We start from the raw sequence: 24,890 nt of genomic DNA on the forward strand, positions 1-24,890 counted from the left end.
TCTGACCTCCTGTATATCACAGGCCATCACCACCACCCAGACCTCTCACAAAACCCAACAACGGAAATCAGACCAAAGTAAACAAGACTCTCACAGCATGCTCGATGCCACCACAGAGTCCTGGCCCATCTTCCCAGTGTCCTAGCTCCAGCCACGGCCATCCCTGCTGCTGCAGAGGAACGAGATTTTAAAAAAACAAAAAACCTTCCCAGAATACATTGCGGGGGGATCTCTTCCTGACACCTGCAAGTGGCCAGATGAAACCCTAAATTCCAGGTGCTACATGTACACATTACAAGAGATAGTCCCTGAAGGAGGCAAGACAGAGAAAGGAAGTATTCTCTCCATTGTACAGGTAGGGAAGTGAGACCTCGCAAAACTAAGGGGAACATTTTGAAAAGCCCCAAATGACTTTCCATTATCAAAAGTGATTTAGGCTCTTAGGCTCCTAAGTTACTGAAGGTGAAATTTTCAAAAGTGCCTGCATGACATGCCCAATGTCGCTCAGTAAGGACTTGTTAGAGCCGGGTGGGATATGGTTTTTCCACCTGCGAATATTGAGTCTGAAATTTTTTCCTTTCTCAATTGGGGTTAAAAAGCCCAAATCTGATGTTTGCAAACCAAACCACAAGTTTTGTGGTCAATTGAAACATTTTGTTTTGATTTCAACCTTTTTTCCTTCTCTTAAAATTTCCCCCCCAGTTTTATTAGATTCAATTTCCAAATGAAAAGTCATTAACCGGAAAACTGCATTTTTTTTTCATTTTGAAAATGTCCAAATATACTGTTTTGAGGGGAAAAAAATTCTCACTTTTTTTTCGACTCGGGAAATTCCTTGAACCCGACCCTGTTTCTTGAACAGCTTCAGTTTCAGCAAATCAGTATTTGTTGGGGGAAAAAAAAATCCATTGAAAAATTCCCAGCCCGCTCTAAACATGACAGAGCTGGGAACTGGAATCTGGTGCTGAGTCCTGTTCCTTAACCTCACTTTCTTCTCAAAATACCAAGCTCAATCCAGGCTCCCGTGAAACTCAGCAGGAAAAACTTCCATTGACTTAAAGGTGGTTGGACTGGGCCCCAGGTTCCCAAGAAGGCATCGTCTTATCAATGGCACGTTGGAAGTTTCCTGGGACGACTGATGTCTCCTCAGGACTAATGACTTTTCCTGCTTTGCCTGCTGTGGTGTGGATTTATAGGGCCTCTATTTTATATAGACATTTCTAGGTCCATAAATACTGTGCTGCTGTAGGTAAGCTTGTGGCAGCATTTCCAATATAATATTCAAGCTTTTATAACTCCCACCATAAAATTTTGCTCTGAGCTGGGACACGGTGCATAGGCTCTTGGGCAGGGAACGGGTTTTAGTGTTAAACTGGGGGAGAGGGGGTAATAAATCAGCTGCTTGGATGCTTTTAATCACACTACTAACGTATGCTTATGGAGGTAAGGATGAGCACAGGAAAGGTCGTCCAGGGATTAGGACGCTAACCTGGGACTTGGAATACCCTGGTGGTCCATCCCTGCTCTGCCACACACTTCTGTGCAGACCTTGTGCAAGTCACTTAACCTCTCTGCACCTTAGTTCCCCCATCTGCAAAATGGGCATAAGAGCCCTGCCCTTCTCACAGGGGCATTGTGACCCTAAATCCATTAACGACGACAAGGTGTTAGAACAACTCCTCTGAAATCCAGGGGGGCTAGTTACGTTGATGTAAATCAGTCAGGAGAAAAGATCCTGACTTTGCGTTCAAGATTTCCATTTGGCCTGAACCAAAATACTGGATCCGGACATCTTTAAACTGAAGCTGGATGCCAGACTCTGCAGCTTGGGCTCATCCACGTAGTCAGAAGTTGTAGCCATGTTCCTGCATACCATCCCATCATCTACTTAAAAAGATTGTGATTTTCACCCACTTAGCTTCCAGATTCCCCTAGATGGCTTTGAAAAATCTCTAAAACTTGCAGATTTTATGCATTTGCTGGATGCCTGTAGGGTCAGACCGGATGGGGCATTAAAAGGGTAATTTAAAGCAGTTCCAAACTCCAGACTGGCCTTCCTGTGGCTTGCGGCTCTTTCTTTCCTCTTTTGTGCCCCAGATGTGAACAAATAGCCGCCTCTTTTACTTTTAGCTCCCCAGGAAACAAGAATTAGTCTGTTCTACAGGATGTCTTTGAGTGCATCAGATTTGACTTTAGTGCATTGTTTTGGCTGGTTATTGTCCTCGGGGCCTCATAGCGCCGTGGAAGTGATTAAACTGCTGGGGCCTCTGCATAACCCAAGGGAGCTGATCCTTTGGGAGATCATTGGCAGGACCAAGAGTGGATGGTGAGATCTGGTCATAGGGTAGTTACCCAGTCCTGACTTTTCTGTTAAATTCCTGTTGTCTAGTGCCCCAGTCCAGGAATGGGACCTCATTGTTCTAGTTCTCTCTCTCTCTCTCTCTCTCACACACACACACACACACACACACACACACACACACACACACACACACACACTCTCTCTCTCTCTCTCTCTCTGAATTGAATCCCTCATAAACATCCTGGGGTAGGAGGAGAGGTTATTTTACTGCTGCATTTGGCTCTGGTGCGACCACAGCGGGTGTCCTGTGTCCAGTTCTGAGGCCCATAATTCAGGAAGGATGTTGATACATCGGAGAGGGTTCAGAGACGAGCCACGAGAATGATTGAAACCATGCCTTAGAGTGAGAGACTCAAGGAGCTCAATTTATTTAGCTTAACAAAGAGAAAGTTAAGGAGTGAGTTGATCAGTGTATAAGTAACTACAGGGGGGAACAAACAGCTGATAATGGGCTCTTCCAAGTAGCAGGTGTACATTTTTAGCTCTGTGGTTTGAGCATTGGCCTGCTAAACCCAGGGTTGTGAGTTCAATCCTTGAAGGGGCCGCTTAGGGATCTGGAGCAAAAATCTGTCTGGGGATTGGTCCTGCTTTGAGCAGGGGGGTTGGACTAGAGACCTCCTGAGGTCCCTTCCAACCCTGTTGTTCTATGAACAGTGAGGGTAATTAGCCATTGGGACAATTTGGAGTTTTGTGGTGCACTCTCCATCACTAGCATCTTTTAAAAAACCCTCCAGTCCTGATTTTAAGAGTCCCAACAGCTGCACACAGAGGGAGCACCAGGTTGGGCCTTTGTGTAGGATGCCTCTGCCAGGCCTTTCAAAGAGTTTTACAAAAGCAGGTAAGTATTAGCCCCATTCGCACAGGTGGGGAAACTGAGGCACAGAATGGCAAAATGCCTTGCCCAAGGTCCCATAGGGAGTCAGTAGCAGAGCAGGCAGGAAGACCCATGCATGAAGGCTGACTCCCAGCACTACGCTTAGACCGCCTTCCCTGACTCAGTTTCCCCCAGGATATACAGAGGATGTAGCTTAACTGGGAAATACAGCAGCATCCTCTAGCGCGTCTCTGCAGGCTGAGCTTGGTAAGCTTCTTCCCTTCGTTACAATGGGTCTGCATGTTTGCCAGCTCTTTCTTCAGTGAGCAGCATTCACAAGGCCTATCTGTTTGGGGAATAGTAACTTTCCAGCATGGCAGCTAATTTAGTAGATGGAGCATTGGAGGCTGGGGGGAATTCCCGAGAGCATGAGCGGAGGTGGGGGTATGGAAGGGTATCTAGAAATCAATGAGAAGATGGAAAATAAGCTCCCATTTAAATGAATAGCAAGTTGGTATTTGCCAGACCTGAATTCAACTCCCTGTAAACTTGAGGAGCTGAATAGATCCCTGATGGAGAATCTCTCTCACCTCCAGCCACCCTCCATCTCCTTCTTCACCAATGGATGTGAGCAGCGGTTTGCAGGGTGTCTTTGGGTTGGTTGGTGTCATGTCCCGGGCTGTGGCGAGGGTGTGGGTGAGGGATTTGCTTGTTGTAAATGCCTTCCCAGTGTTCCTGCTTTGGGGGTCTAGGCTGTGCGACCCTGAGTGCATTGAGAAGCCCCTTGCTCAGGCGAGCAACCCGACTGACTTCAGTAAGAGTGAGTAAGTGCTACTCAGCGTAATTCAGGGATGCGGAACCCTTTTGTACACAGAGCGGTGTGTGCCAATTGGTTGCTCCTCCCCAGCACTGGCCGCATTTCAGTGTGGGAAGCACTTTGGTACTGTGCAGGAGTCGATGAGATTTACTCCTGACTTGACCCCTCAGTCAATCGGCTTCTTGTCGTGGCCTTGGCAGCCTGAGCTAGGCAGCAATTTAGTCTCTCTGTGCATGTGCCTCAAACATGTCCTTGATTAACATCTCTGAGCAGCTCCTGTCCCCCATGTCTCCAAAGATCAATACGTCACTAGTGACTGGTTTCATGTAACTTCTCCTTTTTCCAAGCTAGCTTTGTTTGTGTCCCTTCTAGGTGAAGCCGTAATGCAGCAAAAGGTCAATGCTGAGAACGGATCTCTTCCCACTCAGAAGACCAGCCCAAGGGCTGGAGATGGTGATACAGCAGTGGTTGAGCCTGATGTCTAGACTGGGGGTGGAGGGCAGGGGAACCTACTTCCTCATACCAGGAGTTTGGGGGCTCATGGAAGCGGCGGGGTCTGACACCGGGTATGTCTTTTTATAAGATCCTCCTATTCAGCTGAGCTAGCATAGATTGGGAGAGAGGGACAGCCCCCTTTACTCCAGTTCCAAGACCCCCCAGTTCTGCAAGAGGAGTCCTGATCTGCTGCAGCCTCCATCGTGTTCTGGTCCTGTTAACTTTGAGCAACTGCTAATGGTGTGGAACGGTGGTGGTGGGTTTTGATGAGAATGAACAGCTGCTGGGGACCAGGCTGGCTGCTAGCTGCGTTGAGACAGCTTTGTTGCTCCTGGGACAATCCATAGTTTCTGGATTTTAAGAACAGCCACTCACCTTGAAAAGACGGTGGTCAAGTGCCTTCTGAGACCTGAAAAAAGGATGGTAACACCCGGTTACCCGGTGTTACTGTCTCAATGGAGTTTGTCAGCACGGTTCTCATTAAGCTGCTTCATTTGGGGTGAGGAATGAGCTCATAGCTTGGTGGCAAGGGGTCATACCTACTTTAAGACCAGCCCTCTCTCGCTCTCAACCAGCCTGATTGTGGGAGGTGCTGGGAGGGGACCAGCATGTCTCGGTGATGCCGAGTAGTCAGTTTAGAACCTACATTAAGAGGCACCTGTCTAGCTCTTCTCAGTCAGAGGCTCTGACACGGGACTTCAAAGGTCATGGCGGAGGGGGAAGGTCCCTGGATTCCACCTGGGATGCAGAAGGCCCCATTGGTGTAGAATAGATATCTGCTACTTGAGGGCAGGCAGAAGGTGGAATCTAAACGCTCTCCCCTGACTTGCGGAGTGGGTAGGAAGTAGATTCCAGCTCCTCTGACGTACGCGAAAGGGACAGCATCTCATTTAGAACATTGGCTGTCTTGCTGTTGGCTTCATGGGGAGCAGGACCAAGCCACTAATGGCTCTGGGTTATAGGCTGCGTTGTTTCGGTCAGGCGTGGCAGTCAGGAGATCCCAGTGGCTCGTGCATCCTAACATGGTGGTGCCTGTCTTTTATCAAACGGCGCACTTTGGACTTACCAGTGGCGCATATCTGCTTTCTGAGCGGGGCCATCTGAAGTCATCATTGTCTTGCAAAACTCCCGAGCTAGTCCCCTCTAATCTTTCACCCTACTCTTTGCCATCTCCAGGGTAAAGAGGTGACATATTCCACATGGAATCCACGTTCTCCTAGAAACCTTCTGGCCTGGGTGGAGCCCACCTCTTAGATCGTGAGCTCTGTGGGTGGGTGGGATGGGACCATCTTTCTTGTTATATCTGTGCAGTGTCTAGCACAACTGGGCCCTGATTGGAGCCTCTAATGGCAACACAAATAATTGTGATGCTTCTCTTCTAAGCCTGACTTGCAGTTATGCTCTTCCCTACATCCCCAGCCATTATCCCAATTTTGGGGGGTAACAAAGGTCCTTTGTACATTAAAGATCCCTGTGTTCTCCACACTTGAGCAAAACAGCTTCTCTGAGATGTTTGAGATGGAGGGGACGAGCCAGCTGAGTTCTGACACTGGAAAGCTGGTGGCTTTTGAAAATTGTTCTAACTTCCTTTGACCTCCCATAACTCAAAGAGGCAGCGTGTAATCTTCAGGTTTATTTCATGCCCTGATTTTCACTGCCTGGGGCCGTGGGTTTTTTTAGGTGAGTTGGAACGCTGATGTTTTGTTATTGGAGGTGAGCTCTGTGTGTTGGAATGTGCCATGGGAAATGTTTTTGCAAAAATAGCAGCTTTATCCCAACTGAGTGACAGGTTTTGGGTAAAAGTTTTAGAAGCACCTAATTCTCCCTTTCAGAAGTGGCTGGGGCACTTAAGCGTGGAAGCATCAATGAACGGTAAGCTCCTAAGCGTCTAAGGGTTTCTCTGCATGACCAGCCATGGTATAAACCTACAGCATACTAGCTTGCCGCGCGCTAACGGTACTAAAAGTTCTGCAATGCCTGTTGCCATATTCCTGTGTGGAACGGTTGCTCAGATACATGCTTTTGAGATGGTTTTGCCCTTTCTGATTCATAGCTTATTTTTGTTCAATCATTGTGAGCAGCTGCTTTGACTTCCTGGAAGACCTCAGAAGCCCTGACTCCAGGCCGTCTTTTTAAACAACTCAAATTCCTTTCCAAAGCCAGGAAGAGTATGGAAGAGTCTTCGCTCTTAATCTCTAGACCTCATTCTGCCCAGTGCCAAAAACAGAACCCAGGAGTCCTGACTGCAGTGTCTACACTGTAGTAGAAGACGTGAGGCACAGCTGAGGCCAGCCTCAGTCACCTGTCTCGGGCTTTTGGGCCATGGAACTATAAAATTGCAGTGGAGGCATTCAGATTCGCGGGGGCTCAGAACCCAGGATCCAGCACAGACATCTACACTGCTATTTTCAGCCCCAAGCCAGAGTCAGCTTACCTGGGCTCAGACTTGGTGCCGGGCGGGGGGAGAGAGGAGTATCACAGCCTAGACAAATGCACAGTTCCCTGCAGAGCAGAATCTTGAAAGCTGTGCTGTAAATCTAACCTCGGAGTTGAGCTTTTTGTTGTGAAGACCCTGTGTAAATCAATTGCCACTAGGCCTGGAAATGTCTGTTTGTTCTAGACAAAATCATTCCCACCCCTTCCCTGCGTCGCACTCCTGCCAGGTTAGACTAAAGGAGGCCGAGTGCTTGTATGCAGAGTACGGGAAGGATATGGGCATGGGTGATCTACACTAGGTGGGAATAGAGGGAATGCAGTTTTTATGAGTCCATAAAATCCACTAGGGGCATAAAATCCACTGTTGCTGTGGATTTTATGCTGAAGGCACTCAGAGGCTGGGGTAATGGACAGCAGTATAAAACCCTTAGACAGCAAGACACCAGCACAGCACTGAAATTGGAACGGCAAATCTCTTCAGGGCTGACCAGAGAAATTGTCAGAAGGTTGATTGAATGGGCAGTGGCTTCCCTGCGAAGGGGTGTTGGTGGTGAGCCACTTGTGTCTGTGCAGCACCCCGGTGAAGAGTGGTCCCTACCGATAGTCCCCCTGAAAGGACACGGAGTTTGTCTATGCTTGGATCTGGCGGGTGATTCCCAGCTTCCGGGAGCTTACCCATGCTGGCTCTGAGCAAGCTCGTGCACTAACAATAGAACATAGCTGCAGCAGCGTGAGCTGCGGGACTGGCCAGCTGCCCCTGGCTAGCGTCTCGTGGGTGTGTACTCAGCCTCACCTGTTGCTCACACTGCTGTGGCTACATGCTGTTTTTAGCACGCTAGCTCAGTGAGAGCAGGACATTGCACTCCCGGCTCCAAATGTAGATATACTAAATGGGGCAGACCTGAAGCGTTGGACGAAGGTGCTGCAGGCATCTTTGCTGACCTCAGAGAGGCAAAATCCTGCTGGTTGACTCTCTTGGGTTTGGGGCACTGGATCCTAAAACCCCAGTGGTCCAGTGTGGAGGTTCTAAATCAGAGAGCTTAGAAAAAAGAGAGGCAGCGACCTCGTCACCTGCTGGACAGCCGCTGTTGTGATGGGCACATTTAAAAAAAGAGCGTAGCTCGTTCCAAACAAGCAAATTAGGGTAACCTGTGAACTTCCTAGCAAGCCGAAAGCCTGCACCATCGGGATGCCAAGCTTGAGAACGCTTGAATCTGTCCTTTCTCTAGCTGTGGGTCCCACTGGAACCTATTAAATGGTCTCCCTGAGTTTGTTTCCGTTAGCTTGTCCTTTTCGCTGCAGCTCTCTCTCCTTCCTAATTCCACCGGGTGCTGCTTTAGAACCCACTCATGAACTGCTCGGCCCTGTTTCTCATTCACTGGAATATTTATCTTCTTGGAGGTGAATCCAATTCGCCTCATCTTCTCCAAGCCCCTGTCCTCCGGGGGAGGCAGCATCCTCTCGTGAGCAAGGGCGTTCCCTTCTCTACTGTAATAGAAGAATGAGCGGGTTCGGGGGGACCCAGGCCATGGGAGGGGGTGAGGGCGAGTAACTTAAACCATGATGGTCAGTAAGTTATATTCTTATTGAACATAAATTGTGAAGGCCTGAAACTGGGGGGCAGAGTTGTTTTTAAAGCATTGTAAAGTTCAGTAGCTCTGCTGATGCCTTTTAAAAGAGCCCAGAGGGGTCTCAGCTAGACTTGTTTCTCTGGAATTGTGTAACAAATCCATTTCCTGCACTGAATCTTTATTTTAATTGAATTCTGACAGCCAGGATCTGGGCTGCGATTGTTGCTGCTGTTGCCTCTCAAGCTGGGCTGGGTCGAAGCCACTCAGGCCTCCGGTGTGGGGAGGAGGGGGGAATATGAGCCGATCTTTGCTCATAGTTTCCATCCAGGACACGGGGGTGATGCTGAGAAAGCAGCTTCCTTGGTTGCTTGAAATGCCCCAGCATGGAACTAACTTGGGTACCTAGGGGCGATTGAATGGAACTTCAGGTGAGTCAGATGGTAGGTGCTAAAGCAGCGTCACCATCTTGCTACTGGTGTTTCCCTCCCGGCACCATCTCTCTCCCTTAGTGGTAACTGGGGAAGTCACAGCTGGCTTCAGTACCACTCAACAGACCAGCTGCCCATGCGGAGGATGATTGCAGGGGGAAGTGGGCTGTAAGATGAGGGTCTCACTAGGTGACTCCGTGGCCCATTTCTGCAGCTGCAGAGCTGGTCACTAGAGAGAGCCCAAGCTAACAAGCTATTCCCTGTGCTTGGAGAAAGTCTGCGCAAAGGCAGGGAAGAAGAATGAAGAACTTGCCTGCGCTGGGCATGTTTACACCGACGTAGTTACACCAGTGCAAACCTCTAGCCCTAGTGCAGTCACTACACTGGTGTAAAAATGTTCAACCCAATTTTTTGGATCTCGGCCCCATCTCCTGACTGTCCCATTCTCGTGTCCATTCAGTGGCTCTCCACACGACCTCAGGCCTGGCCTACGCTAGGAAATTAGGTTGATATAACTACATCACTGGCTATTAGCCAGGATGGGCAGGAATGGTGTCCCTCACCTCTGTTTGCCAGAAACTGGGATTGGGTGACGGGATGGATCACTTGATTATTTCTGGTCTGTTCGTTCCCTCTGGGGCACCTGGCATTGGCCACGGCCAGAGGACAGGATACTGGGCTTGATGGACCTGTGGTTTGACCCAATATGGCCGTTCTTATGTCATGCAGGGGTGTGAAAAATCCACCCCCCAGGCATATGGCTTATCCAGTTCCCCTTAGAAAGCACTGGAGCCCTCAGGGCAGGGCTGAGCACCAGCCTTTCCTGCCAGCGGAGGGAGAGCATTCAGCTCAATAGCCGGCTCCCAGGCCGAGAGAGACCTGAGTCTTGGGAACAGACAGGGAAGTCTCTAGCTTGTTGTTCTTGGGGATGCTCGTCCTAGCAGGATGCCGGTGGCTCAGGGTGGGAGGCAGTCCTAGCGAGTAATGGGGCCTCTTGCGTGGCGTGGATTCAGGGCACGGGGTGGAAGAGCTGTGAACCGTTCCTATTTCAACATCCAAAGTGAACCAGGTTAACCAGGCAGGTAGCGCCTCCACCTCCGAAGCCTCTGCAACAAGTTGAGGGTGTGCGAGTGGGAGATTCTGGTTTGCGCCGGTTACACAGGTAGGGGCCATTTGCAGAACTGAGGCCGAGATTTTCTTTTCAGTTCCCCTCCCCTAAGTGCAGGAGTGTTGGATCCAGGAGTTAGGCGCAGGGGCCGTCTCTAGGATGGGCAGCAGGCCAGGCTGGGCTGCTTGGTCGTAGTTGTGTGTGTGGCCAGCAGCCGTGTGGAATGGGGGGCGCTGGCGGAGGGGGCATTGTTTCTCTTGCACTCACAGGGCGGTTCTGCTAGGGTTGCGTCGCAGGAAGATGGGAGCAGAGGCTGTGAATTCCTGCGCCCTACGGGCACTGCAGGGAACAGCGCTGCCTGCATGCACTGCGATTGGAGGAGGTGGTTAAAATCAAGTCCTGGTTAATTAGAAACCAGCCCAGACCATTCCCCTGCTTTGAAGTGCTCCTGCTGCACCCCGGGGCGCCTCTCTTAGGCCTGCTGTCCCCTGGTCACACTGACTGGTCTCCGCTCTCATGCCTATAGCAACTAGCCATTCCTTCCCCTACCCCATGGGGGACAGGGTGGGGTTGATCCTATCTGTAATTTGGGGATCCACTATTATTGTTGTCCCCCTTGCTTTGCAGGCATCTGGGACATGCCCCACCTCCAATGAATAATAATCCCGAGCTCTTACTTAGCACTTCCCTTCAGAAGATCTCAAAGCACCTTCCGTCTTTAGAGCCAGCTGGGCCAGACTCTGTGTGGAGAGGGCCTGTGCAAAGCAGCCCCTGTGAAACTTTTGTGGTGCTCCCCAAGAGGCAGGAGTTGGGATAGCCCAACTTCCATGACTGCTCCAAGCCCCTGCTGCCCTAGGGGACCATTGAAGTAGACACCACATCCACCTTTGGTGCTGGAGCTCCCTCTGTGTACCCTGTGTTATGGGCCCTTCAGCACCTGCCCCCTGATAATGTGCTCTGCGGCGACACCCCCTCTCAACCCTCCTCTTTTCGTCCTCTCTGTGCAGCAAACCTTTGAGGCCCACCCGGAAGAGGAAGCCAGTGTGACGCACATGATCAAGGCAGGCAGTGGCGTCTGGATGGCCTTCTCCTCGGGGTCCTCCATTCGCCTCTTTCACACCGAGACTCTGGAGCATCTGCAGGAGATTAATATAGCAACGCGGACCACCTTCGTCCTGCCAGGTAGGGGAGTGGGGGAGGACTGGGCTGTTTGTTAGGGGGCAGCCCACTGAGGATCAGCCCCAGGGCTGGTGGGTACGTGGGGAAGGCTGCTCCCTATATGCTTGGAGTGGTAGAGAAGCCGTGAGGAGCGGGGGAGCATCTCCATGGAAAGAACTTGACCCTAGGAAAACAGGAAGGCTGGATGTTGTCTTGGTGACGTGCTGTGACAGTAAGAATTGCTGGCAGAGCCCAGGTGGCCAGGAACCAGCTGTTCTCGGGAGGTGTGTGTTTGGTGACCACCTCCAGCCTCTTCATCCCAGCATCCAGGCTATGAGTCTGCATGGAAGGGGCCCTTGTGTCTGGAGTGAGGGAGGTGCCTTAGCTCCCGTGGTGTCCAGTGGCCGGGGTCAGACCGGACTTCATTGTAGCTGCGGAGTGGGTGTGACTGCAGGGAGATACCGCAGGGAGGAGGCGAGTTTGCTGAGGTCTGCAAAGCCAATCTTTGAGGAAAGACCTGTTCTTCCTCCCTATGAACCAGCAAAGAAAATCAGCCTGAGACCATTAGTGCCAAGACCGTGTTCTCCCCTGCCCTGATCAGGGGAGTAGAGATTCTGCGGTGCTAATGCCAGTCCCAAGACATCCATTGTCTCTCTGGAGAGAGCACTTCCTGCCTACGAGCAGCAGGAGGCACTGTTCTGAGCAGGCTGGCTGGATTTTTCTCTCAGCTTCAGATTCTCCTTCCCCTCCCTTGCTTATTGCCAGGAACCCAGGGCCCAACAGGAACTTCACGGTTGTTGCTATGCTGTGCCTGATCCCTGAACCCTGATCCTCCCGTTAGCTGTGTAGGGCTTATGACCCACAGTTGAGCAGTTTTGATACTAACCACTAGGGAGCAGTGGTGCGCACACACCAGTTTGTTGCATTGTAGAGCCTTTCTGCTCTACGCCTCCTCTCCACTTCCCTTTGTTCACATGGTCGGTTCCCATTCCAGACTCCCCTCCATCCTGTCCGGGGGCGTGCACAGGAATCAAAATTTGGCTGCTTTTGGAGGGGCATTTTCTGTGCCCTCTGCACGATCGGAGAAGCTGGTTCACCCCGGGGCTGGTGGAGCTGTCATCTCTCACCAGAGGAGCTCGCTGTCCGTGCCCTGGCCCCGGAGGAGTTCTGTGCTCCCACTGATGTCTCTACTTGCCCCCCACCCCTTCCCCTGTGTGGCTTAACGGGTCAGGTAGTGCCTCCTACAGTTGAGCTAGCTGCTGTGCTTGAATGAACACTGCTTTGTACAGATGGCCAGACGCTGACTGAGTCACACCCCTCCAGCGGGGCCGGCTGTGGGGCTTTGGGCCAGGTTATCTTACCAATGTAGCTGCAGGCTGGAGAGGAGTTTGCCTTCTCCGCCTCCACATCCCACCCATGCTGTCACGAGGATGTGTGTTGGGAATGAGGCAGTTCTGCATGAGGATCAGCATATCGGTGGCTTCTCCTGGCAGAGGGTAAAGATCTGCAGAGAAGCAACCTCTTCCAACCCTGCTCCCATAACCTTTGCGAGCATCCCGTTGGTGCAGGACGTGCACGGCAGCTGGGCCAAACCCACCCTCCCTGGGGAGAATGGGGGAACATTCACCCCTTGAAATAAACAACCCCCTACATTCAGGGGGAAAAGCCGTTGGGCAGCATCTCTGTCCCGAGCCCTGCCTGAGCCTCGAAGCAGTGCTGGGAAGGGGCCATGTTTATCATTAAAGACGTGTGTGGGCCGGGCACGCTGCAGAACTTCAGCTAATTGCTCGGCGAATGGAGCCAGATGGGCTGTGACTGCCGCTGTGGGAAACGGCCTTTGTCTGATGCCTGCATATGCTGCTGCTATGAGGAAGCATCTTTCTTGCCGCGCGTTTGGCCTGGATTCTTAGTGGGTGATTCGAAAAGCTGTTTCCCGCTTTACTAGTGGCCTGACAGATGAGACTCCTTTCTGGACTAACACCTACAGCTGATGTCCTCCTCTGCCTCCTCCCCAGCCAGGGCTGGATGTCTGCAGAGTATTTATAGCCTGCTTTGCTGGAGGGCGGAGTGGGAAGGGTGAATGGAGAAAGGAGGGGGAAATTGGGGTGTAGGGGATGGGGGGAGAAATCCACCCCCCCTTCTGAGCATGGATCCTTGTTGCCCATGCTCACCCTTGCAAAGCATTGCGGGGAGGGTAGGAGGAGATTGTGGTAAAAGGACAGGCCTGGCCCTTTAAATTTCCTCTTGCCAGTCTCTCATCTTACCTTTCAAACCGCAACTTAGGGAGCTGCTTGCAGGGTGGATTCTCTAGGATGACTTTTAAAGGGCCAGGACTGCACCCCAGCAAGGGACTATCTGGAAAAGGGGCCTGGTCCCCCCCCAGATTAAAATGACCAGAGTGATCCTTCGAGTGCTGCAGCTGCCTGTACCTCGTCTGCCTTCCCTCGGGGAGAAGGTTGTTCTGTCTCTGGTCCCTGTCCCCCCACCAGCACGTCTGTGCGGGAGCAACCTGTCATCGTACCCTCTCCCTAGAGCCGGGGTCAGCAGCTAACCAGAGAGGGAGACTCAGGACCCTTTCCCCCCAAGCCCACAGCAGCATTGGGATCCTTGGCAAGTCCTCTAGCTTGTAGAAGGCAAGATGATCCCAAATGCCTGTCCTGACTGATACAGAGGGGTAGCTCTGTGGTGGAAGCACAGAACTGGGAGGCTGGAAATGAGCACTGACCCTAGCTCTGACATTTCTCCCTCTGTGGCTTGGAGTGGGTCACTCAAGCGCCCGGCCTTGGGTTCTCCTATTATAAAATGGGAATGATACTTATTTGCCACCCCCTCAGAGCTGGTGTGAGGCTGTGGATTTGCAGGAGGCTATTGGAGAGCTGAGGTGCTAGTGCCCACCAGTCGGACGGGTGGTGTCGCTGTTCAGCTGCCCTTGGTTTTCTCTGGTCCAGCGGCCCCAACCTCGTGTTTCAGGAAAGCACCACCTGTCTGCTGCACACAAACTCTGCATTCCTTGCAGCGCTGCGGAGCAGATGCTGCACAGCAGTGCGGCTTCAGTCCGATTCAGGAGACTCAGGTTCTGTGTCCCAGCTCGGCCATTTATTTACGGTGCGACCTTGAGTGTTTAGGGAACGTTTCCCGTGCCTCAGTTTCCCCAGTTTAAAAATAGTACTTGTGGTCCTTCTCCACCTTTGTCAAGTGCTTTGAGGTCTGTGGAGAAGGGAGGTGTTATGACAAGCATAGCTTCGTTTCTTTCGGCTTTGTTAAACGCTCTGTCAGCATCAGTGTGGCCTAATTACTTCACTCAGTCGCATTTAAAATTGATGAAGACGCTGGTGATGCCAAACGCCTGCCCTGCGGAAGGCTGTTCAGCGCAGAGGGAAATGATTTTCAGGCTATGTCTGGGTCCTGGTGGAACCGCCCTCGCTTTTTGGCAGCCTCTGCAGAGAAGTCAAGTTGTGCAGAGTCATCCTCTGAGCTCCCTCCTCATCCCGAGAGAGGGCTGGTCCCCCCCATGTTACGGTGAGGCACATTGAGAGGGCAGCCGGGGGAAGTTTGTCTGGTCCCTGCTCTGTGGTTACATACAGAACTCAAGTCTGTTTGGTTGTCAGACTGGCATCTTTTGTGAGCACACAATTCTCATGCACTGTTTAAAAAGACACAAAGTCCTAGTACTTGGCTGCCTGGGAAAATTGCACCAGTGTCATAACATCGATACAGTTGCATTGGTGGAAACCTCTAGTGCAGACACCCTACGCTGGTGCAAAGTGGAATTTGAACCAGGGCCTGTCACAATTTTGCACTACTGCTATGGACACACATTAGAAGTTTGCACACTGCTGTAGTTAACACCACTGCAAGTTTCCATAATCTAGACAAGGCATTAGATCAGGAGTCGGCAACCTTTCACAAGTGGTGTGCCAGGTCTTCATTTATTCACTCTAATTTAAGGTTTCGTGTGCCAGTCATGCATTTTAATGTCTTTAGAAGGTCTCTTTCTTTAAGTCTATAATATAGAACTAAACTATTGTTGTATGTAAAGTAAATAAGGTTTTAAAAATGTTTAAGAAGCTTCATTTAAAATCAAATTAAAATGCAGAGCCCCCCTGGACCGGTGGCCAGGACCCAGACACTGTGAGTGCCACTGAAAACCAGCTCGCATGCCGCCTTCTGCACACGTGCCATAGGTTGCCCACCCCTGCTTTAGATCTTAAAATCCTTTACTGATCCCTCCCAGAGAAAGCTGTCCCAAGAGATCACCTCTTCTGCATTCTCATCTGTTTGCCGTTGTTTTATTACCAGGGTCATCCGCATGGAACAGGATCTCTCGCTTCTCACCAGCTCATCTGCCAATTATTCCCATTTTCTCCCACCCCTCTCCAAATTGCAAACGTACGTTTGTGCCGTCAGTTGTTTTCAAGGCAACCGATTGCGATTTCGCAAAAACTAACCACGGCTAATGGGCCAATGAGAAGTCAGGAGCTGGTGAACTCAGTGGAAACAAAGATCCTGTTGTCATGCGAATACTTTTCAGTGCTAACGGGTTTCTTTTAGTAGGCTGCAAGGATGAGAAATGCAGTCTGGGGGATTGATTCCCAAACAGAGGCTATTGTGAGCTCTCAGTCCCTGAGAGCGAAGTTCTGTACTTATTCACAGAATAGCAATAGGTCATGCCCTCCCCTTCTCCCTCCTGCCCCCCGCCGGCTGCCCTGCTAACCGTCCTGACCTGGAAGGACTTGAGCTCCTGGAAGGATGAGAGGTTTATTCCCCATTCATCGCTTGGCCTCTGCTGAGACTAACGAGGGGCTGTTTCTGATTTAATAGTTCTCGTGGATTGAGCCTCCAGTGCTCAGATACTGCGGCTATAGAAAATCCGAAAATAGAATCAAAGCTGGCTTTTAAGGCCTTTCCTACATGGGGGGGTTTGCCCAGGTTCCAGCCCCCGACACCATGGCACTAATGCAGATGCTTAGTGCAGAGGGTAAAACTGCTCGAAGCTGCTGTCTTGCACTGATCCAGCTCTGGGAACGTCTGAACTGGAGTCATGGGCTGCGGTTGCCCTCGAGCAGATGCACCCACTAGTTCGAATCGAGCTGGTGCAGCCAAAGGAGTGGTTGCGCAGGGCTCCAGCTGGGCTCGTCCAGCCTCAGCACACCTCCAGGGCCAGAGCTAGCTAGATTAAAGCTAACTTGGGTGTGCCTACTGGAGCTGCAGTCACGGCCTAGGATTGTCCTGCAGACACACCCTCTGTTGATTTTGTCTAGAAGTGCCCTGATGCAGCTTCGCCACTGGCTAAAATCAGGGAGGCCCACCAGTGAGGACCAGGCCTGAGGCTCGCCTTTAGAAACGGGCTGGAGCCCCAGATTTCGGGCGCCGACCCAAACGCCAAAGGGGGTGTTGGAATAGAGAAGTTCTGCTCCGTCCCCATTGCTCATTTCACCTAAAGCGCCAACGACCCTTTAAGAGCAGGGAAATGAGCTGGGAAGAATTCTGAAATGTATCGCTCCCCCACTCTCTGCTTTGAAGGGCCGTCGCCCTACCCCTCACTGTAGCGATGAACAGGAGTAAGTGTTTAATTAGTAATAAAGGCAGTCGTTGTGTAAGTGGGTGGGTGTTTTGTTTTTTGGGGTTTTTTTTGTAGGGCATGATAAAAAATTGATCACTTCCTTTTCTTCCTGGGAGAGTGAGTGTTCTGGCATTAATGCATTTTTGAACTTAAGCTCCCTCATCCTTTTGAACCGACAGGTCATTAATAAAGTCTTTGTGGAGAGCCCCGGCTTTCTCGCGTTGTAGCTCAGCAGATACATTGCTTCGGTGAATCCAACGCCGCAGTGTTACATCGCGGTGATTAAAATATTTATTTGCCGTTAGAAATCTCACTCTTTTGATGTCTTGCTTTCCCTTTCTTGGAGTGGGGGGAGCCCAGCTGCAAAAGAGCATTGAGGAGTTAAGGATCTTATTAATGGGATTGGCGTAACGGTGGTGCCAAGAGGTCCCACCAGAGATCGGGGCTCCGTTGTCCTAGGTACAGCATAGATGCCGAGGCCTGGTATGAGCAAGTGGAACCGTTTTAAACTATACCAGTATAGTTCAAGCAGTTCCATCCCCAGTGTGGACACAATTATACTGATATTGCTTATTCCCAGACAGGAAGGGGGGAATAAGATGTAACTGTTTACTACTAATCCCTAGCTCTCATACAGCACTGCTCAGCAGCAGACCTCAAAGCCCCAGGTCAGTACCATTATCTCCATTTTACAGATGGGGAAACTGAGGCTGGGGGGCGGTGAGTTGCTCAGGCCAGTGGCAGAGCCAGGAATAGATCTGAGTCCTAGTCCAGTGCTGTAGCCACTGGCCCACACTGCCACCGCTATGTCACTGTAACTATGTCCACGCTCGGTTTGGTCCTGGTATATAACCGTTTCTTCTGGGAGAACTGTTTCAGTGACAAAGAAAAATCGTACCCCTAACCAGAATAGTTGCCTCGCTTGGCTGTCTTTGCCCCAGAGAGCTTAGTCTAAATAGATCAGATGAACAGAGGGTACCAGGGGTCACTGGGGGTCAGGGAAGGGTGCTCAGAACAGAGCTCTCAAGCCTCCTTCTGCTGGCACGCCTTATGTTTTGTTTACTGTTCGTTGAGGTGATGCGCTTTAATTGCAAACCAGCTCCTAGACGGGGTGGGGAGGGGGCTGATCGTGGATTGGGCATGGTGGGAGCTTAGCTGGAGGCAGGGAGCAGGGCAGCGGTGGACAACCGCTGGCGCAAATGTGTCCTGAGAACAGTTCCCGCAAGGCAGGGATCCGAGCCGTCAGCCCTGAGCTGGGGTCGGGGAGGGCAGGATGCACAGCTGGAGGAGGTGGCTGCTGGGGGTGTGTGTGTTAGAGCAGCTGCCCTTCTCCTGCGGTGCTTGGGAATGGGGCGTGGCCACCTGTCCTGCTCTGGCGCCCTCCCTTTCTGCGGTTCAGTGAGGCTGCCTGCTCCTCTCTAGCCCCCTTGCTACTGCACCCTGCTGGTGCTCCTGTGCCCAGTGCATACTGGGGGGGGGTCCTCTCTGGTGTAGCCATGCCTGGGGGACCCCCAGTGTGGGAGGTGTCAGTGGGGTCTGGCTGCATGAGGGGTTAGCACTTATTTAGCTACAGACAGTGCTAATCCCCCTGGCCACTGCTCCAACCCTGCCCCACCTTATACCTGGGAGGGCTTCTCTTCCTGCCCCCTTCTGCTTCTGCCCTTTGTAAAGTGGCGGGGGGGGGGGACGAAGCGCTTGCTCCTCTCTGCTGCCCCCTCTGTTAACGGTGATGGGGGGGGGTTGCCCTCTGGCACCCAGAGGAGAGGGTGCCGGAGAGGACACTGTCCCCTGGCCAGCTCAAGTGGGAGAGCTGGGGGTAGAATCCAGGTACATGTTGCTTCCTGGTTGCAGGAAGCTGATTTTCAACCGGAGATGACACAGGTGGGGATGGCCTGTCTCAGAGCCCCTCTGCCACCCCTTGTCTGCTCCATGCTGGTCATGGCCGGTGCTCGTCTGTTGCGCCAAGGCTGTGCACTGTCCTGTATTGTTTGCACATGCTGGTTACTTGCCATGGTTAATGCATATCTCCCGAAGCCTCTTCCCCATTTCAGCCATGCAGGGCCCCTGATGTGGAGCCGCTGGGGGGTCACGATCTTTTGTCTGCTCCATGCTTCCTTCCCGGGCAAACAGACATGAACTACTGGCAATCGAGGAACAAAGCATCGGCTCCAGCTTGGGTCTGAAGAGGCAGGCTCCACCCAGGGCTTGGGCCTCCTTTGTGGCTGTGCTTATCCTCTGCCAGTCAGCCAGTGCCTCTGGCTCTAGCAGTTAGCTCCCAGCTCCAGGCTAGTCTCGCACAAGGGTGCTGGAGGCTGGATCCCCGCTCAGGCGGCCCGGTGACAGCAGCGCATCCTGCGAGTGGAGCACCAGCCAGGCTGTGTGGGGAGCAGCAGTGGCATGGGCAGGGAGGAGGAGAAAGTCATTGGGTAGCACACATAACCCTTCTCCCTCCCTCCATCCTGCATTCTTATCTCTGGTGGGAGCCGTCCCCACTGGGGACAGCTGGCAGCCTTGCGGCTGTACTAATTGCAGGGGGTGAGGGGGCATTGAGATACAAAGCAGCTGTTTTGCTCAGCTGGGATAATAGCACCTCTCTGCTTCATGGCCATTTCCACCTCCCCTCCCATGCATGTAGACAAGGGGGATCCAGTGGACATAATGAACGTGGACTTTCAGAAAGCCTCTGACAAGGTCCCTCGCCAAAGGCTCTTAAGCAAACCAGGCAATGTCTTAACCAGTCATGGATCCGTGAAAGGTTAAGACTGGAACCAAAGGTAGGAATAAATTATCAGTTTTCAGGCTGGAGAGAGGAGATCCCCAGGGATCTATACTGGGACCGGTGCTGCTCAGCATGTTCACAAATGATCTGGAAAAAGCGAGAAGCAGTGAGGTGACTACATTTGCAGATGATACAAAATTACTCAAGATATGACCAAAACTGACTGCGAGGAATCACAGAGATCTCACAAAACTGGGTGACTGGGCACCAAAATGGCAGATGAAATTCAATATTGAATTACCATTCAGGAAAAAGATGGTGGAGTCATTGTGGATAGTTCTCTGAAAACATCCACTCAATGTGCAGCAGCAGGCAAAAAAGCGAACAATGTAAAGAACCATGAGGAAAGAGAGAGATAATAAGACAGAAAATATCATAATGCCTCCATATAAATCCATGCTACGCCCATCCCTTGAATACTGCGGGCAGTTCTGGTCGCCCCATCTCAAAAAAGATATATTAGAACTGGAAAAGGTACAGAGGAGGACAGCAAAAATGATTAAGGGTCTGGAACAGCTTCTAGAGGGCTGTAAGGTCGTGAATGGGGTGGAGGAGGTGAATAAGGAAGTATGATTTACCCATTCTCATAACCCGAGAACTAGGGGTCACTCCATGAAATTACGAGGCAGCAGATTTCAAACAAACAAAAAGAAGTTCTTCTTCACACAACGCACAGTCAGCCTGTGGAACTCCTTGCCAGGGGATGTGGTGACGGCCAGAACTAGAGCTGGGTTCAAAAAAGAACTAGATAAGTACATGGAGGATAGGTCCACCAGTGGTGATTAGCCAAGATGGGCAGGGAGGCAACCCCATGATCCGGGCATTCCTAAGCCTCTGTTTGCCAGAAACTGGGATGGATCCCTTGATTCCCTGCTCTGTTCATTCCCTCTGGGTCACCTGGCATTGGCCACTGTCGGAAGACAAGATATTGAGCTAAATGGACCGTTGGTCTGACCCAGTATAGCCGTTCTTATGCCCCCCCTCTCCCCACACGCTACCACTCAGCTGCCTGCTACCTGCTTCTGCAAGACCTGAGACGCAGCCTGCAACCTCCTCCCCCGGCCCTGGAGTGGAGTGGAGTTAGTGAGACAGACAGCGGAGTGAGGATTCCTGAGAGGCACCCCATCCTGGGCTGAGATAAAGGGGGGCATGTTGTATTTCCCCAGGGGACTCTCCATCACAAGCACAGGGACCCTGGTTGGCTTGTACATCCCAGCACGGTGCACTAAACATCCCGCTCGTCATTCATCCTGCCCTGCGGGGTGGCTTGCTGGAGCCCTGCCCTGCACGTGTGTTATATGAGCCAGCCCTGGCACACACCCCCCTCCATGAAGTGATCACATAGGGTGAATTTTTACCAGCCGGACCGGGCCCCAGGTGGAATGGAAAAATCTTCCTCCGTTTGGGTTGCCCTATGGAGCCTCGCCCTGCCACCTGCCCCTCTTTCTGCTAGGGCCTCCTTCCTCCCCACCCCAGCCCCCCGTCCTTCCTCAGGTGTGTCAGTACTGGAGAGAGGAGACAGGTATCCTCACTGAGCCGCCCGCTCCCTCTGCCTTGTTCTCCCGAACGTTGCCGCTAAAGTGAAAAGACAGCGCAGCACTGCTCATGCGGGAAGAGCTAATCTGGACTGACATCAAAAACATGTTAATTCATGGCAGCGAATTATCCGTCTCATTGTCCGTGCCTAGAAACAACAGGGTATTCTGTTCTTGCAAAGGAGAGGCACTCATGCATTCAGAATGTAAAACATGGCTCTGGAATCGCGTCTTCAAAACTGTGCCAGGAAATTGCTAGCACTGGCACTGGGGCCCTCGCCACGTCCTGCATTCTGTTGTCTCCTAGCCCCAGCTGTTTGGCAGAGCCACGCTGGGTCGGGGCGCTGGGTGGGCGCAGGCAGTGCTCTGCTTCCCCCACCGTCCTCCAACATTCACTCCCTCTTCTACCCCAACAGGCCAGAAGAACGTCCGTGTCACCAGCCTGCTGATCTGCCAGGGGCTCCTGTGGGTTGGTACGGACCAGGGCATCATTGTGTTGCTGCCTGTGCCTAGGCTGGAAGGCATCCCCAAAATCACCGGTGAGTCTACTTTTCTGCTCCGGCTTGCCCCTGGGAGTTGGGCAGAGCAGAAGGTTCTCAGCTGGGCCAAGAGGGAGCTCGTCAGCTCTGCGTTTGGTGCTGGTGGAGTCCTGCTGAGCTAGGGTTAAGCAGCACCCGGGGGACGGGTAGCAAATCGCTGGGGGACTGCAGAGATGTTGCGTTTGGTTCCTTCTCATGGCCCGCAGGGCAAGCAAAACGCTAAGTGGGATTTGCAAATGAAGGGAAGGGACCAGGGCCCTCAAGTCCCATGGCAGCGCCGTGGCGTTTGGGCACATCTCTCCCTTGGATTCCTTCACAGATCCCAGCTGAGACCAAACGCAGCCCTGGAAATCCAGCCTGTCGCACTGCGGGCTCTGGGCTAGCACATCTGTTTTGTCAGCTTGCCTCGCTAGCCCCGGAGCGTGTTTCCGCCCCCCCTGCGAGCGCACACCGTGATCTCACAGCTCAGTGGGCTTTAGCATGGCCAGCTAGGTGCTGGGGTGGGACACTTCCCAGAAAAGCCCCGGCCCTGCTCTCGGTGGTACCGGTGCCTCAAGCCGTGCTCTGCACCAGCAGTAAATCGCTGCCCTGATGCGCTGCTAGAGGGCGCAGTTCTGCTGGAAGTGTTGTCACTTGCATGGGTGTCAGGACTGGAAGCCCTAAACGCTGGTTGTTCTGGAATGTCCCCTATTTATCCATAACCCCCCCTACCCTGGCACATGGGTGCGGCAGTGCATTTCTGTGCCCTCTTATGGCCATCAGGTGCACTGTCCTAGGGCGTTGCTTTGTGTTCATGGGCACGCTCCCTCCCTGGGCTGAGCCCCGGACAAACTGAGTGGAACCGTGGAGATCTGTTGTCCTGTCGCCCACCATGGGGTGCTCATGGAGGAGACCTTAATGTGCGTCGTACCTCCTAGCCCCTTCCAGCATGGGACACGTGGGGCAAAAGGCCAAAATGAAACCCCCCGGGTCCTATCTCAGGCAGCAGCCCCATGCTCCCTGGCTCAGCCATTGGAAGCCAGGGTCATGCTTCACTGCACTTGGGGAAGGAGAGGGCATGGTGAATGCCAGGAATGAATTCGAAGGTCAGGACTAGCCTGCCCTGGTGGTGCTGTGGGTACCAGGGCTGGAAACGCTCTGTATTTCCCCTCTGTCTCTCCTCCCTTTTCCCCCCTCTAGCAGGTGCTGCTAAATGTCAGCAAACAGCTTGGGCACCATCTGATCCCTGAGAGGACGCGTTACCGTCACTGGGTCAAAACTGTCTCCGTCATGACCACAGCGAGTGGGCTGCGCTTCCCATTCAGGGCCGGCCGCTGGGATTTCCCAGCATCCCCCCCATTAATAGGAAGGTTGAGTCACAGCGTGGGGGGGTGTGTGCCCAGGGGGCACAGCATGTAGTCAGGGAACAGGGTGCTCCAGGGGCCACGAGTGGGAGGGGACTTGGACCGTGGGTAGAATCAGAGGGGCTGGAATGGGGAGCCATTGGCTCAGATGGGAAAGGCTGGGTGTGGCATAGGCATAGCCAGAGCCAGCAGGCGCATGCAGCATGTCGGCCCAGATCCTCTTAATGATTTCAGTGGAAATTAGGAGGACCTGGGCCATTGGGCCCTGCTATGCAGCTCATGCATGGTGTGGAGGGCTGAGCGCGTTGGCCCCGGCTCTCCTGGCCGGTGCACGGTTAATGGCGAGCTCGGGGCACGTCTGTGCATCTCAGAATAACGTGCTCTAGTTATCGAGGCAGCCAGGAGCCGCCGGGACTCGGCAGACGAGCCTTGCAATATTTATGAGGCATGAACTTGATTTGTTTTCTGAAGTGTTTACTGTTAATAAAACCTCTCTCTCTCTCTCTCTCTCGCTCTCCTCCCCACTCCTCTCCCAGGCAAAGGCATGGTCTCTCTGAATGGCCACTGTGGCCCTGTGGAATTCCTGGCCGTGGCCATCAGCACCCTGGCCCCGGACGTGCTGAAGAACGACAAGGAGGAGGAAGGTGGCCAGGAGGAGAAGCCAGACGGTCCATCTCCAGAGCCATCTGCCCTCGACAAGCCCCCAGCCAGGGAGATGAGAAAGAAGGGGATCCTCTTGCAGTACCGTCTCCACTCCACCTCCCACCTGCCCGGGCAGCTGCTCTCAGTGAAAGAGGCCTCTCCGGTGCCAGGTGGGACTGCCCTGGAGCACAGCGAGGAGGACGGCTCCATCTACGAAATGGCCGATGACCCGGACGTCTGGGTGCGGAGCAGGCCATGCGCCCGGGACGCTCACCGCAAGGAGATCTCCTCAGTGGCCATCATCTCTGGTGGTCGGGGCTATCGGAATTTCAACCCCAGCAGCAAGCTGCCAGCCTGCAGCGAGACGGACAGCACTCTTCTCATATGGCAGGTCCCTTTGATGCTATAGCGTCGACGGCATCCGCTACCCACAACGCACCACGTAGGGTGGCTAACTCTGGCTCCGGACTCGTGCCAAGCCCCATGCGGAGTGGCCTGCACCAGGGAATGCTGGGATTGTATCTGCTACCGTCCCAGGCCGACCTAGGGAATGTCTTGCCCACTGCTCAGGAGGGGGGCAGCCTCTTCCGCTTACCAAACAAATGAACACCCCTCCTCACTCCCCGTTTTTTAAAGACTTTTTTCAAATGTACTATTATTTTTCTTGAGAAACCAGCTTGTTTTCTGGGGGGTTCTTTTACCGTTTTGGGGTGCGTCGGGAGCAGCACCCTCCCTGCGGGCTGAGGAGGTTTGCTGAGCTCTTGGGCGCATCCCTTCCAAAGGGGGCGTGAGCGTCTGTGTGTCTGTGTGTGAATATATGAATATATAAATCTAATTCTGTATATTATTACATGTATAAATAAAACCGTCTGTATATATTGTGGCATCCGGAGGCACAGGAATAAAAAGGAGGCGTGCATTGCAGCCCGACGGGTACTATGTTCTCTCGAGCTTTGTTGTCTGGTCGCATGTGGTTCATCTGGGGCGCCCGGCGGATAATGTGGTCCTTGTACCTCTGGGCCTTGGTTTTGAGGTAGGCAGGAAAGGGCTTTCCCAGCCACGAGGATTTACAGCTTTTCAAAGGATATCTGCTTTGGCATAGGGACGAACCCCGCAAGCTTTCGATGTTTCCCATGACAAACCAGACAGCTCCCTCTCCTGAAATAGCAGGGGTCGGGCCCTCAGCTGGGATGTGGGAAACCTAATCCTAGGTCACGTGAAACTTAGAAGCATGGGGCTGGAAGTGTCCTTGAGAAGTCACCAAGTCCAGGCCCTGTGCTGAGGTACGATCAAGAAAACC

General features: G+C 52.5%; 1 protein-coding gene across 15 annotated transcripts in view; it reads left to right on the top strand.

Annotated features, from left to right (window-relative positions):
- Positions 1-24,515, top strand: part of ARHGEF10L (Rho guanine nucleotide exchange factor 10 like) — a 167,760-nt gene extending 143,245 nt beyond the window's left edge. For all 15 annotated transcript variants that reach the window (XM_030537192.1, XM_030537193.1, XM_030537194.1 and 12 more), the window contains 3 exons: positions 11,039-11,213; positions 21,483-21,605; positions 23,485-24,515. In XM_030537192.1, coding sequence (XP_030393052.1) covers positions 11,039-11,213; positions 21,483-21,605; positions 23,485-23,999 — 813 coding nt within the window. In that variant the 3' untranslated portion in view covers positions 24,000-24,515. The remainder of the gene's footprint in view (positions 1-11,038; positions 11,214-21,482; positions 21,606-23,484) is intronic.
- Positions 24,516-24,890: the final 375 nt, after the last annotated feature.

This window comes from Gopherus evgoodei, chromosome 18, assembly GCF_007399415.2.
Source record: "Gopherus evgoodei ecotype Sinaloan lineage chromosome 18, rGopEvg1_v1.p, whole genome shotgun sequence".
Taxonomy (NCBI): domain Eukaryota; kingdom Metazoa; phylum Chordata; order Testudines; family Testudinidae; genus Gopherus; species Gopherus evgoodei.